General features: G+C 43.9%; 1 protein-coding gene across 1 annotated transcript in view; it reads left to right on the top strand.

Moving 5' to 3' along the window:
- Positions 1-13,708, top strand: part of FRAS1 (Fraser extracellular matrix complex subunit 1) — a 172,862-nt gene that overhangs the window by 54,136 nt on the left and 105,018 nt on the right. Inside the window, exons 3-6 of the mRNA XM_042796609.1 lie at positions 7,622-7,729; positions 9,325-9,417; positions 11,308-11,467; positions 12,061-12,194. Coding sequence (XP_042652543.1) covers positions 7,622-7,729; positions 9,325-9,417; positions 11,308-11,467; positions 12,061-12,194 — 495 coding nt within the window. The remainder of the gene's footprint in view (positions 1-7,621; positions 7,730-9,324; positions 9,418-11,307; positions 11,468-12,060; positions 12,195-13,708) is intronic.

Here is a 13,708-nt window from a genome sequence, read left to right on the forward strand (position 1 = left end):
AATTTTAAATTACTGCTCCCTCAGAACAGATGAAATACAAGACATGATAGCTGAAAAAGTTGAGTCCTTGGATCTTGCTTAGGTTTTGGACGTAAGTGCAGAATGGGGGACTCTGTCTGTGAGAGAGAATGAGAGCAAGTGTTAGTGTGATCTTCCAAGTATCCATTATTTACTGGTGCTAGTATTGAACACGTGCTTAACATACTGTCTGACATTTTCAAGCTTCTGTCACATATCTGCATATATAAATGTAAAAGGAATTTAAAACAGAATTGGAGCAGAAAACAGATGAATTAAAAGATACAACATTGGAACGACTCTCTTCATTTTAATCCAGTTTGTTTGGAAAAAATGCGTTTGAAATTTTGACAACCAATAGGAAGGCTTAAGCGTATTGTAATTTTTAAAAATCATGTAGATTAATGAGGAAAACCAAGCAGGATGTATTTACAAGCATTTTTCAAAAGTCAATCTGTTGAGCTTCTGGATTTTTTTCAATAAATACATGGAATGAGTGCGGCGCTAAATCTCTTTCTGGCAATGGTAGCCCTCTATGCAGGGACCAAGGAAGTAATTATTAAGTTCAGTGTATTCAAACAGTTTATCCTTTTTCTTTTAAGGGGTTAAGGCATGGGGAAAGCCCCTTTCTTTCAGTGATAAAAACTGAACTGAGATCTACTAGGTCTAAAAACTTAGTGTGATGCAACTGTGTTACCTTTAATTATTGCCTTCAAATGCAAAATGTTCTCCAGACATTATTTTCCTTAAATACTCATCACAGAGGAAGTTATTTAACTGATAAAGATTACTTTAGAGGTAGTACTGCTGTTAATTTTTCATTATAGAAGAGCTGATATGAATTATTAAAAAGGGGGAGGAATGTATAAGAATTGGAATAGAAATGTGGTTAAACTGCAGTCCCTCAAGTGATTATAGGGAGCAGTGCTTCTTCCAGTCAGGGAAAAAACCAAAGTGCAGTGTTAAGTGTAAAGGATGTGTTTGACTACAGATGCATGTACTTTGACAGTGGCCACTCAAAAGGCATTAACCTGTAGAGAGGAACACTGCTGCAGAAAAACAATTGACCTGTTGGTCTAAATAAAGATTTCTGTATTCTGATTTAAGCCATTATTAGAACTAATGATTTTGTAAAATTGTTTTAATTCATCTACCCTGTTTGCCCTGTGCATTTGTTTCGTTTGAGCCCTTTCCTAGTGACTGCTTTTGTGTCTGTATGAAAGATAGGATAAAGTTTACAACAGCACCATAGTGATTTAAGAATATCTTAGAATATCCTAGTCTTTCCATCCTTGAAATAGCTTAGGACTACGGGGAAATTTTATTTGTAGGCTCTTGATTTTTACAAGGCTGGTACAACTGGTAAAAAGACTTAACAGTTAGAAAATGTAGAAAAGCATCAGACTAATGAACCATGGAAACAGTACCTTGTTTTAATTTGTGTAACTGTTTAATTCCCTAGTTGGAAGAAGGGGAAAGATAGTTTCTGGTTCCTGAACCAGCGTGTACGTGTTAATGTGTTGTTCACCAGGCTGTTCACTCAGCCTTAACTGCTCTGTTCTCTCCCAGGAGTGTCGGGCTAAAACCGTTTCCACTAAGATGAGCTGAATTTCTATTTGGTTTCAGAGACAGAGCCGTTCCTACGTTGTTCTGCTTGTGGGCATGCTGGAATAAGCCCATTAAAATCCCATTTTCAAGGAGTTCTTATTATATGCGAGCACAAACCAGATTTGAAAACATACTCGGCAGCGGCAACAGCTCCCTGTTGCAAAAGGTAAAACATGAAGTCTAAACCTGAATGGACACGAGGAATCCTTTATGTGTCTCCGAATTACTTTCATCTCTTCACCGCTCCATTAATGGATATCCCCACGGACCACGTAGCGCACTCTCGGCTTCCCTTACGTTTGGGTTTATTCTGCCAATTGCCTGGCCTTGTCGGCTAATTGGGGTGGAAATGATAAATGAAAGCGGCGTTATTGAGCTGCCAAGTCTCCTCACTTGGCAGCTGGTGGGTGACGCTGGTGATTGTTACCAAAAGTGTAATTGCTCTGGGCTCTGCCTACGATTTCAACAGGAGCAGCCTGGTTTTCCTCCTCCGAGACACCGGATACCTGCCTTCCCTGGGTTGGCCCTGGCGGAGAGGGACTTGTGAAGTAAATGCGGCGCGGCGCTGGGGCTGGGCGCTCCCCGAAGCGATGGTGCCCCCCTCGCGTGCGTCGGGCGGCCCCTCTGAAAGCCAGTCGCGCGAGTTGTACCGCTGTTCGCAGAAAAGCGGGAAAGGTAATTAGCAGTGGTACAGGGTTAAGCAATAACAACCAGCTTGTTTTCGGCCCGACGGTAAAAATTTCAAGCTTGATGATTCCTGGCTAACGTTAAGGCTTCGGTTGTAGACTGCTGCTTTCGCCCTGCTTAGTGGTTGCAGCAATTTTACAAGGCTTTTCGAGCTACAGAGGACAGGCTGGCATCCAGTGGCATCTTATGGATTGGCTGAATATTTTCATGAAGCCGTAAGAAATGGAAAGGGGGCTGGGGGAGGACACAAACCAGCTGTTGTATGCTTATTTCCACAGTCACTGCACCAGAATAGAGCACAGATTGTTATCCAGTGTGATGATACCCCCTGTTAAGCAGCATGTGATCAAATTACTGAGGCTTTTTACGTATTTATAGCAGACTCCGATTATTTTTGATTTGTTGGGTGGGGTTTTTTTTTTTTGCTGAAGTAGTGGAGGAACAGGTGCAGCCATATGAACTTACGATAGCCAGTTGGAAAAGCCGTGGTCAGAGAGATTGTAGGTCTTTCTGCGCTCCGGTTAATAGGACAGTGGGGCAGCCACAAACCATGAGTGCTCCCAGCTGCTCTGGGCTTCCACTTCTGCTCTGTGTCTGCTCTTTGCCTCCTTAGCTTATTCTTTGCGTCAACCCTCCTTTGCTTTTAGTGCTGGTTGCTTTCTTGCCTCCTTCTCTTCTTAGCTTTTTCTTAATGTGCAGCATTTTTGCTCTCGCTCCTGCCTTTTTCTAAATCCTCATCAGTATTCTCCAAACCCATTACATGCTTGAACTGTGCTCCTGCGTCTTGGGTTTTATTTTATTTTGTCTTGTGTCTGGGTGCCTGCAAGCTCTAAAGGCCTGTGAGCATATCTTGCTTTTTTGGCCCCTGTTGTGCAAGCCAACCAAGTAACGTAGCTATCTCTTCTTGCAGCGTGGTTTTAAAATTCAGTTGAATTAAGTATAATTTCTTCTTTTGATGTAGGGAAATCCAAAGAATTAATAAATGATAATGGCATTACTTGGCGCATAAGGAGTGCTTTCCATCTTCAAAGTGATCTGTGCACAGTATTTCATTATTTATACTGTTAATTACATTAGTACTTGTAAGGAAAATGCCCCTTAAGTTGTTGATGATGAAAGTACGCTCTTAGCAGGGTAAGAATGCAGCACTTAAATTGTGGCAGATAATTTGTCCACTGAGGTACAGTGCCTTGGAGAAGATGTGAGGCAGATTTACAGCAGTGAAGTGTCTACTGAAAAGTCTTGCTTTATGGTTAAAACAGTAGTACCTGAGAGCTTTAAAGTGTCTTTGTAAGCGCTGGATGAATAGTAACAAAGCCTTACAGCGTGCAGGACAGGTAGGTGGGATTCTCATTCTGCACTTGGGTCATCAGTATCTCCGTTCCTATCAGCAGAGTGACTTAGGAGCCTTTCTTATAATATAGGAGCTTCTGTGTCACCTCTGAACATGTCACCCCATCTCGGGTGGACCAAGATCTCAGGGTTAGCTAAGGGCAAAACCGGGAAGAACATTCTTAAGCTGTTGGCCCATCTCTGGTCGCCTTGGTGCTAGTCACATTGGAATGAAAGAAACAAAAAGAATAATGAAAATACTAGCAGTCTGCATTCCCCAGGTCGTAAGAGCTCTAAATATGCACCAGTAAATCATTTTATGCTTTTCTGTATTAGCAGCTGTCAGCTACACACTTCCATGTAAACAGGGAGCACATTAAAATTAGTTTGAAATGTGATCCTAAAATAGTCAGCACCCAGGAATACTACCAAAAGCAATTGTTGCAGTAACCTCCCCATGCTTTTATGTATCTCCGCCATGCGAATGAAATACATGGGCTGCTTTTTTCTCCCATCTCAAAGGAATTAAATGGCCTTGCACATCAAATGGCTCATAGCCAGAGCATTGCATTTTGCTCGGTTTACTGTGACTGTAACATTCGGACATTTGGTAGCATTACAGAGAATAAAACTCCCACCTTTCTGTAAAGAAATCAGTAAACTTAATTGCCGTCAGACTTTTGAAATTTGAGTTGGGGTCTGTTGCTCCATAGCCAGGAATCTTACGCTAAATGTCAAACTGTCAAGAGCTGAACACTGAGACCCGTGAACTCCGTGGAAGACTCCCGTAGCCAGAAAATCAGGTAGTAGTTTCCTGACCGTTAACTAGATTCTGAATTCTTAAAAGCCGGGCAGAGGTGTGTCGGTTTTGATCTGATACCTGGCAAATGGAAATCACTGACGCGTGCAGACGCTTCCAAGCATCTGCCATGTGGATTTACAGTAAGGTGATTTGAGCCCACAGATAGGAGCCAGCCTGCTGAGACGATAATAGAAAATACGGGAGGGAGAAGACCAAAAAGAGGGGTTTCTTCTCAGAAACTTGAGCATTTCAGTCTCGAAATGTGAGTAAGGGTGGCTCTGCGCTCACCCCTTGCCATGTGAATGGTTTAGCCATTATTCCCCCATGGAAATATTTCTTTTTGTCTTTTTTTTTTTTTTTTTTTTTTTTTTTTTAAGTAATGGAGAAAGGCCACAGGGTGGAGGTTTAGGAGAACTAAGTGGTGAGGCACTAAACCTGCTCTCTCCCTTTTGGCTCTCTGTGCCCAGTGCTCACCCCCCATGACTGGCTTCCGAGCCAGCAGCCTCACCCTGCAGTGAGCTGCCAGATTTAAAATGCAGACTGCTTTTCACTGCTGACATCGTTCTTGCACAGATTTTCTCCTTTGCCACCCACTGTTTTGGGATTCTCCTTCCAGCTGGAAACAAACAAGCAGAGGAATACATCAACAGATATATCAAATGGTTTTGTCAAAGAGATTAAATGTCACTTTTTGCCAGTGGAAAGATGTTAGAAGTTCTGGGTATTATCACAGTTTTAGGAGCCTTAGGGTAGATCTGAGTATGATAAAGCTTTGGTAAAGAGAACAGAACGAGTTAACTGTGATGCGTATGTTAGCTAAAGCTTGGTACACACATAACTTAACCTGAATTTACTCTGTAACTGTACCATCAATCTGCTGGCAGAGATGAAGTCAGGGTTTCTCTTCTACAGCCACATCCATGTGTGTGTGTGAGAGGAGAACCAGCTGTATTACCCGAGCAGAAATTACTGTCTCTCTTTGTCTGACTGATAATCTTACCCCCAGAGGCTCCACACTTACTAGCACTTGCTGTTGCCACCATCATTACATTTACAGAGAATCTCCCTAAATTCCTGGTGCTGTCTTTGTTACCTGTGCGTGAACTTTGCCATGCCTGAACAGCGCAGTTTGATATGAACAAAGCGCTTTATGCAAAGCAGTGGAGAGACGTAAGGGTTTGTTAGCAGTATTTCCGTTTATCCCACTGCTTGCAGGTTTGTACTCTTGAGCCAGCATCCTAGAGCAAGCCATTTTGTCGTGACCCAGCGCGCTGTTTCAGAGGGGAGCCCACCGGCCCCTTCTGCTCGACAGTCAGCCCTGGATGCAGGATGGGTCAAAGAAGAGAGAGGCTCTGCCGGTGCCCTTTTCAGTCCTCTTCAGACCCCTACGACTCGCCGCTCCCCGTCGCTTGCACAGCCTGGCGTGTAGTACATCACATTAAGTTTTCAGAAGAGCGCAGCACCCGGCAGCTTCTGCCTGAACATGTGGCCAGATTTTTCAACTTTTTTTTTTTGCTCTCATTAAGCAGTCTAATGGGCCTTTAAGGCACATTTCGGTGTTGTATCATTACGCTTAACAGTTCTAGTTAGCTCTAAATGTGTTCTTAGTAGTAAACTGTTAATCATCTTTCTGTATCTTAATTTGCCCGAGTCCTGCTTTACACTGTGAGTAAATTGACCTCTTGGAGTAAATTGCTACATCACGTACATGAGTAGCAAATTCTGGTCTTCTTTCAAATCAATTAAAAATGAGGCTTAATGCCTTGGATAGTGCTTGTCTGTACCACAGAGGAAAATTTCCTGTGTGGTGTAAATTTAGCCTAGAGTACGCACAGCAGTTGTCTAATGGAAAAGAGTTGTTCTGATCTTCCTATTTCCATTTTCTCGTGGTGAGTTTAACTGAAGGCTTTTAGAACCAGATAATTAAATAGGAACGTAGCAATTGTATCCTTCAGATTACCTCAGTGTGCGGTTACTGATTGCTTTTTTAAACTGCCAGAGAAAGGATGCTCGGTGTGGGTGGGGGGACGCTGCAGAGATGCTGAGGGCAGGCGAGACATTTTCCTGGGAAGGCGGGTGGCAGGCAGGCTTGGCCGCTTCTCTGGGGTGCTGCTGGGGCGGTTTGATATCAGGATGGCTGGAAGTCAGTGTGGAGGAGTAAAGAGAAAGAAGGCTTTGTTTTCCAAGCGTCCTCCTGCAAGTAATGAGCCCTGAGTGAGCTGCTCAGACCTCGAAGAAACAGGTGGGAGAGAAGGAGAAGTCTGGCAAGTGTCCAAGCAACTGGGTGAGGGCCTGGGCTGCCTGAGGAAAGCACGGTGGCGGCGTGGGATCGTGACCTTGGTGCGGGGGGAACGGAAAGGGGGTCAGGCAGGAGTGGAGAAAACCCTCCGATTTAGCTGTGCGCACCCCAGTTGGGTGCACTGATCAAGCGGTGGAGGCAGCTGTTTCCAAATCTGTTGGGCTCTTTGCTTGGTCAGAGTCCCCTTCATGGCATTTTGGAATAAATGTGGCCAGGTAGAGCCTGTTCATACCTGGACACGCATTCAGCCTTCTTGACTAAATCAATCCAATTGCATCTTAGGCTCTTCAGACCTTTCCTTCCACCTTACAGCCTAGTATAATGAGCGCAGTTTACATCATGGTTTTGATATGAGAACTTTTTATTTCTGTGATCCTGCAGATCGAAAATTTTGCATGTTATATGCAGCAGCTCCTTTGGATTCAAGCATAGCAATATTTCCCTGCATTCTTCCTCAACTCATGAGTGCTGTATGGTGGCACAGCTGTCTGTCCAGGAGCGGGTTAGCCTCAAAGCTAGCTCAGGTGCTTCAGCATGAGCTGTGATCATAGCAGTAGCTGTAGTTCGGACAGTTGGAACTTCCCAGATATGCCATAATCACCTTGAGGTTATCGGAGGTTGTGTCTGATCGATTATCTTGCCACTGATGTTGATCATTTGCTGTGCATGGCCTTATTTTTCAACTGTCAGTTTGAAGTTATTGAACAAATAGTATCAAAGTTGTTCCTGATAAGCGTGTGAGATGGAGGGGTGGGCTGTTGCAGGCTACTCTTCCAGTCTCTCCACACTGAGCTATTTGAGCCATTTGCTGTTGTGAAAAAAAGCACACACCTTGTGCTGTATGGGTCTAATTGAAAACTTACATTTATTTGCAGGATAACACAATTTGGAAGCCAGATTCTTGCCAAAACTGCCGTTGCCGTAGCAATATTGTCACCTGCGAACCTACTGTCTGCAAAGACCCTCAGTGTGACTTTCAGAAGGTAAGAGGCTGCAACTGTCCAAACGCCAGCTGACCCATCCTGTCTGGTGGGAGAAAAGTCAGGTCGCTCTGGAGTTCCCAGCCTTCCCCTGCTTTAAACCCCTGAAATGGTTATATGTCACCACGCTTCTTTGGGTCCGCCACACTGCGTTAGATGTAAAAATGTGGTGGGAACAGTTGGGGTAATTGGGCCTACAGGCCCTGTGGGCAAAGCTGAAGAAACACACAGGCGAAACCCAGCGTGTGAAGCCTTTGTCTCCTTCGCCACGCTACAACCAGAGGCTTGGTGTTGGACCAGCTTGCAGGCTGCCCGTGCTCCAGGGGCGGTCTGGTCCCCAAAGGAAGCCCCTGAACTGGGTTCAGACCTCCCAGCATGAGCCCAGCTTCCAGTCAGCCTTCGTTTGTACAAGGAGCTGGGTCTCCATCAAACATGCAGATGGACGCTTTCCACTCTGTTGAACGACAACAGAGCTGAGATTGTCTGTCTTTCAGTTTCTTCTGCCTTGTGATCGTAGTTGAGCTTTCATCATCTCCTGTTTATCTTTCGCTGTCTGAGCCTTCATTAATGGTTACAGCTAATTGGCCATGGAATTGGTCTTGCATTAGCATCTGGATTACTGGGGTAGTACGCATGAATGACAATGAAAATTAGTGTCTTAAAGAGGCACTGCCAATATAATTACATGGTTTTATGAAGCAGGTTAAAATGTTTTACAATATGACAGCATTAACGAGGGAATAATTTTGATTCTTACTGGTTTTCCCCATTATTATCACTATGTATTGATTAAAGCAAGACTGAAATATTAGGAATTTTTGTACTAAAGAGGAGAGAAATAGAAAAAGGATGCTGTCCTGGCACACCTAATGATGAGTGGACTGGATAGGATGTTGTTCTTCATTTTAAAGAAACTGAAAAATGAAAAGGTGGCAACTTTAAAGCTCATAAAGGGAAATCGATATATAGTGTGAAACAAATCTGTGTGACACCTTGACACGGGTAATCTTCAAGACAAAGAGTTTTAGTGTTCTATAAATGTCTGGCCGTTGAAATGTTGAAAAGGATCATCGAGGATCTCAGAAGAAAAAAAAATCCCATCATCCTTGGAGCATAAACTAACCACTGATGAACAAGATCAGAAATCACCATCCCTCTCCATGGTTTATTTCTTACCTGCTTATTATGAGATTCATGCTAATGTCGCTGATCTTGTTTACAACAACAAGGCATGAACAAAACCAGGCAGTCTCTGCAAAAAGCGTACCCGAACCTCACATGTTACTCTCTGTTTTCTGTTTTCAGCTTCTCCAGCTACCGTGCTCACATCAGTAAAATTGTTTGGTCCTTATTTGTTATTAGCTGTGAGAGAAAAATACTGAGATCTGTGGTAGCTCAGCTGGTGCCAGGGGCCCTCGGGGGCAGTTGCCATCAGTAACAGACACCCTTGCTGGTGTAGCAGCATTATTATATATTGCACTGGATATGTTCCCTTTCTAGACTGGGAGCACCAGGTCCAGCAAGCCCCCACGTCTTTACCTTCATGCTAAAGTCTCCGTTTCATGTGATCTGCTTATTGGATTCTTGTGTCTTTTTAGGGAGAAGTGCTCCAAATAGCCCCCAACAAGTGCTGCCCTGAATGTGCCTCCCGAGCTGAAGGATTTTGCCAGCACGAAGGACAGATCCACAGAGTGAGTGCTCTGTCATGTTCCTTGGCAGGCCTTTCCAGTAGTTAGCTCTCTGTTTGGTTCACATCAGTGAAGGACGCTTAGCTGACATGCAGGAGAAGGATAGTTCATTGGGCTTATATTCTGTCACTATCAGATGATGTAATATAACGGGAGCTTGGTTGGCAGGGTTTGCAAAAAGGGAATGTGCCGCCGAGCAATAGTGTGTCCTGCTTGGCTTAAGGGGAGAAAGGTTCCCACTCATTCATTCACTCACTTTACTATTTCTGTGGGTGGTTGTGACAATATGGTAATGTTAGGAGAGGAGCAAAACACACTGAACTTGACAAGAGCTATCGTGAAAGAAGGCTCTTCTCTCAGCAGCCATCTATGCTGGTAGAGATTGATTGCTGTTGTGCGACCTGGGTTATGTATTTTGTAATCCTGAATTATTCAAGAAGCAGGTTCCAGGATGTGGTTTCACCTAGAGCGGCTGAAAGGCCAAAACAATAAGTGTCTATAGAGGAGAAAAAAATAAAGATTCATGGGTAGTCATTAATGAATCATGTTGAACAATAGGCAAATGTAGAAAAATGGCCTAACAGTAACCCCAAGTCCTGTGTCTGGTCTCTTGCAGACTGTTCTGTTTGACAAAAGGCAAGTCAGGTCCAAATCTTAAGAAATATGCTGAAATGCCCGGACACATTTCAGTATTTGGACCTTACACTCTACGCCTGGGATGGATGTTTTAAAGGGTTAAAACTCTGTTTCAACGTGAGGCATGACCAGCATGAATCTGTAACGAGCTAGACAAAGGCTGGAGTAGGAGGGATAGCACATCCATCATCTTCTCATATTTGTTTTGCCTGTGATTTGGGTGATACTGCATTATATTTCTTCTTGTTGTTGCTGCTGCTGCTGCATTTTGTGGCTTTGTATTTTTGCTGCGGCTTTTGTCTTTTGGCTCTCTGTAAGCCTGTTCTTTGGGACAAAATTCAGGTCAATAAGTAGGCATCCCCTCAAGGATTATGGGTGTATTTGTACCCACAGTCATGTGTCACACCCTAATTCCACTGTGAGGTGGTCATTAGACAATTTTTCTTGTCAGTGCAAAGTCTCGTCCTGATGGTTGGCGCAAACTTCCTCAAGGAAGAAGTTTTCTCTTTTGTCAGGAAGCCACCGTAGTGCTTTATGACTTGACCTTTGTTCTGCAAGTATCTAGCTAGTAACACTGGCTCTAGTGGTAGCTCCATCGAAGAATATTTGTATCTTCTATCTGGCCAGAGCTTTTTTACTCCCTGCCTAATTCAGTATTGTTTGTTTTGTGAAAAGTAACATTCTGTATTTGTTGGAGAGTATTGCAATAGACCAACATGCTGCTTCTTGGGGCCAGTTTTTCCTCCCCATACCTCTGGGTAGAGATAATTACTTCTGCATTAATGAATAAGCAAATCTAATGAGATTTTACTTATAGTGAAGTGCATTAAGTACGTGGGGTGGGCCGTGCTCACCTGACTACTTTGTGCTCAGGTGTGTATTGGGCCCACGTTGAATATTTTTCTGAAGAAAACATGTCTCTAAATTTAGAGTTTGCCCTACTGTAGTGGAGAGGGGGTGTATCCAACAGCCTGGGTCTTTGGCAGTGGGTTGTTGCTGGATGCCAGGCTGCAACTGGAAGGAAAATTAGGCTGGTCTCCAGGTTTGCTACTTCACCAGTATTAACTTACCTTTTGCCCCAACAGTGCAGCCAGCAGTAAGGGCTACAGTGTGCAAAGACTGACCGGGCCTGCAGAAGAGCGAAGTTAACACTAGTGTAGTGGGGGCTTAAAGGGGAGGAGATGTATTTGGGGGTCTCACTGGCAGCTGGACTCATGCGTGTGTTTTCTGTGCCTTTGGCTGTGTCGTGCGCCGCAGCACGGCACGCAGTGGGCCAGCTCTGGATGTGTCGGGTGCTCCTGTGCCCACGGGAAGGTGAACTGCACCCCCACGGCCTGCCCAGCCCTCACTTGTGGACGGGGGGAGCGGCAGGACACGGCTCAGGGATCCTGCTGTCCCAGATGCGTGGGCCTCGGCGGTGAGTATTGCATGGGAACGGGGCGCTGTCTGCCTTCATTGATCCAAGCAGTAGGTCACCAGGAATCTCCTTTTAGTCCCAAATCTGCAAAGCTTTTCTTTTCTGGTTCAGTTCTGTCGGGAGGACGCTGGTGTGGAGTGTATCTCTTGGTTCTCTTTCTGTCCTGCTACCACATTTACGTTTTTAACAGCTTCAGCCATAGGCCAAGAGGAAGCGATAAGCTTTAAGCAGTGAGCAGATGTGCCTAGTATGGCCTTATTCTGAAGATTAAAATCTGGAAAAAAGATGCAGTTATTTCCAATGTAACGAGGGTACCTTTGGCACTTGCAGACTTGGACTGCAGGTTCCAGAAATGCATGGGCTATTGGATACCTTTTCTCTTAGATGTCCGGTGGGAGAAGTGCATCCAGATCTCTTAATTCACATGTCTAAAGTCCTTGCAAACTGGTGGAATTGCTACCGTCGTTACCTGCTTTGACAAACCAGAATTTTTAATTCTGAGATGCACAATATCTGTGTTTTAATTGTGGGCGACGGGAGGGGATTAAAGGGCATTGGAAAAGAAAATGACCCATTGTTTTCCTATCTCTTAGAGCCTTGCTCCTTTGATGGACGCTTGTTCCAGGATGGTGAGGACTGGCGCCTTGGTCGCTGCTCCAAATGTGTCTGCAGGGATGGCACGCCGCAGTGCTTCACAGCTTCCTGCCAGCCTCTGCTCTGCAGCCAGGTCAGGACCCACCGGCCTTCTGGGGACATTACTCATGGCCATAGTCCTTCCCTTGGCAAGGTCCATTTCTCCGGCAGGTGGACGAGTTAGAAGGCAGATCTTCTGTGTGACCAGTGGGCAATTTGGAAAAGGGAGTTTTGACATGTGGAAGTGACGTGGAGCGATGGTTAAGCCTAGCAGTATACACGTGCTGTCTGTCTTTCCCCTAATATCTACTTTCCCCACTGTTTTACTCTTACCATGCCTCTGCTGGATATTTAAGCACAGATGCTGTCTAAAGAAACTGCTTTTTGTTTTATACTAAAAAAATTATGTAGGGTTGATCAGGAAATTATTTTATTTCTGTGAGGGAAGGAATGAAAACACAAGATTTTTACTGGGGGTTTATCTTCCCAGATTTCAGTGTTTGGTTTGCAACTGAAAAGTTTAGCTTGCAGGTCTTGCTTTTTTTTTTTTTTTTTTTTTTTTTTTTTTTTACAAGAACTCTAGAAATACAGTTGAAAGCAGTCAAATGCAGTTGAAATTCCCCTTTTGACTTAAAGAGTTTAGAAATACCAGACAACTTCAGCTGAAAGAAAAAGACTCAGAGCACTATTCCTTATGTGTGCTTGTGTTTAGAAATCAACAAAACCGGTAAGAAGTTAGGCAAGCTCAAGCAGTGACTTACAGTTTTGGTCCAGTTGTGAGAACTGGGACGTTTCTGTCTCCAAGGTCTTTGCTTTGGATAAACAATGAGTTCTTAGCACTTATGCAGTGATCAGTTCAACCAAAACACTACAAGATCTTAAACAGTGTTAACAGATGGGTTAGTAAAGGCAGCAAACTGTACACAGTATTCCACACTCTATACAAGTGACTCAGTTTCTTGAATTCTTGCTACTATGTTGGAAGTGCTTAAGGTTGTGACTGTGCTCTTTGGATTTATTTTCATTGGGCCCCTTGTACCAGTTTTCTTGGGCACTTTGATGTACTCCTTTACAACAGCATGCCACAGTAAGGAAATGCAGGAACTGGCTCCCTGGAAATCCCTCTTTCTGACTTTGACTTAATGTTTTAAGGGGTTGCCATTTCCCAAATAGTTTTTCATTTGTCATCATGCTCCAGTGATGAATGCAGAACCTCCCTTAAAATGTGTGCTCTGGCTGAGCAAACTTTCCTGTAGCACTGAGAAGAACAAAAGCAGTAATTATAAGCTTTTTTTCCTATTGATGCTTACCCAGCTTTCTATTACTGGACCAGATGTTTGTGCAATTAACACTTTTTTTTTTTTTTTTTGATAGAAGGAAAGCCCACCTGTTTCTTTGCATGCTAATTGTGTTTTACTTTGTCCTAAGATACACAATTAGTATTTGTTGACTTAAGCACTGCACATTAAAACGAATTTATGCCTGCTTTAGATTCTTCCTTTCCCACTCCAAATGGACTGACGTTACCTGCTGAGTGATTGCACTGATCAGCAAATCATTAGGATTTAATTTGTGGACACAGAAACGACTGTGGTGTTGCTGTGATGT

This window comes from Tyto alba, unplaced genomic scaffold (genome assembly GCF_018691265.1).
Source record: "Tyto alba isolate M040663 unplaced genomic scaffold, T.alba_DEE_v4.0 Super-Scaffold_23, whole genome shotgun sequence".
NCBI lineage: Eukaryota > Metazoa > Chordata > Aves > Strigiformes > Tytonidae > Tyto > Tyto alba.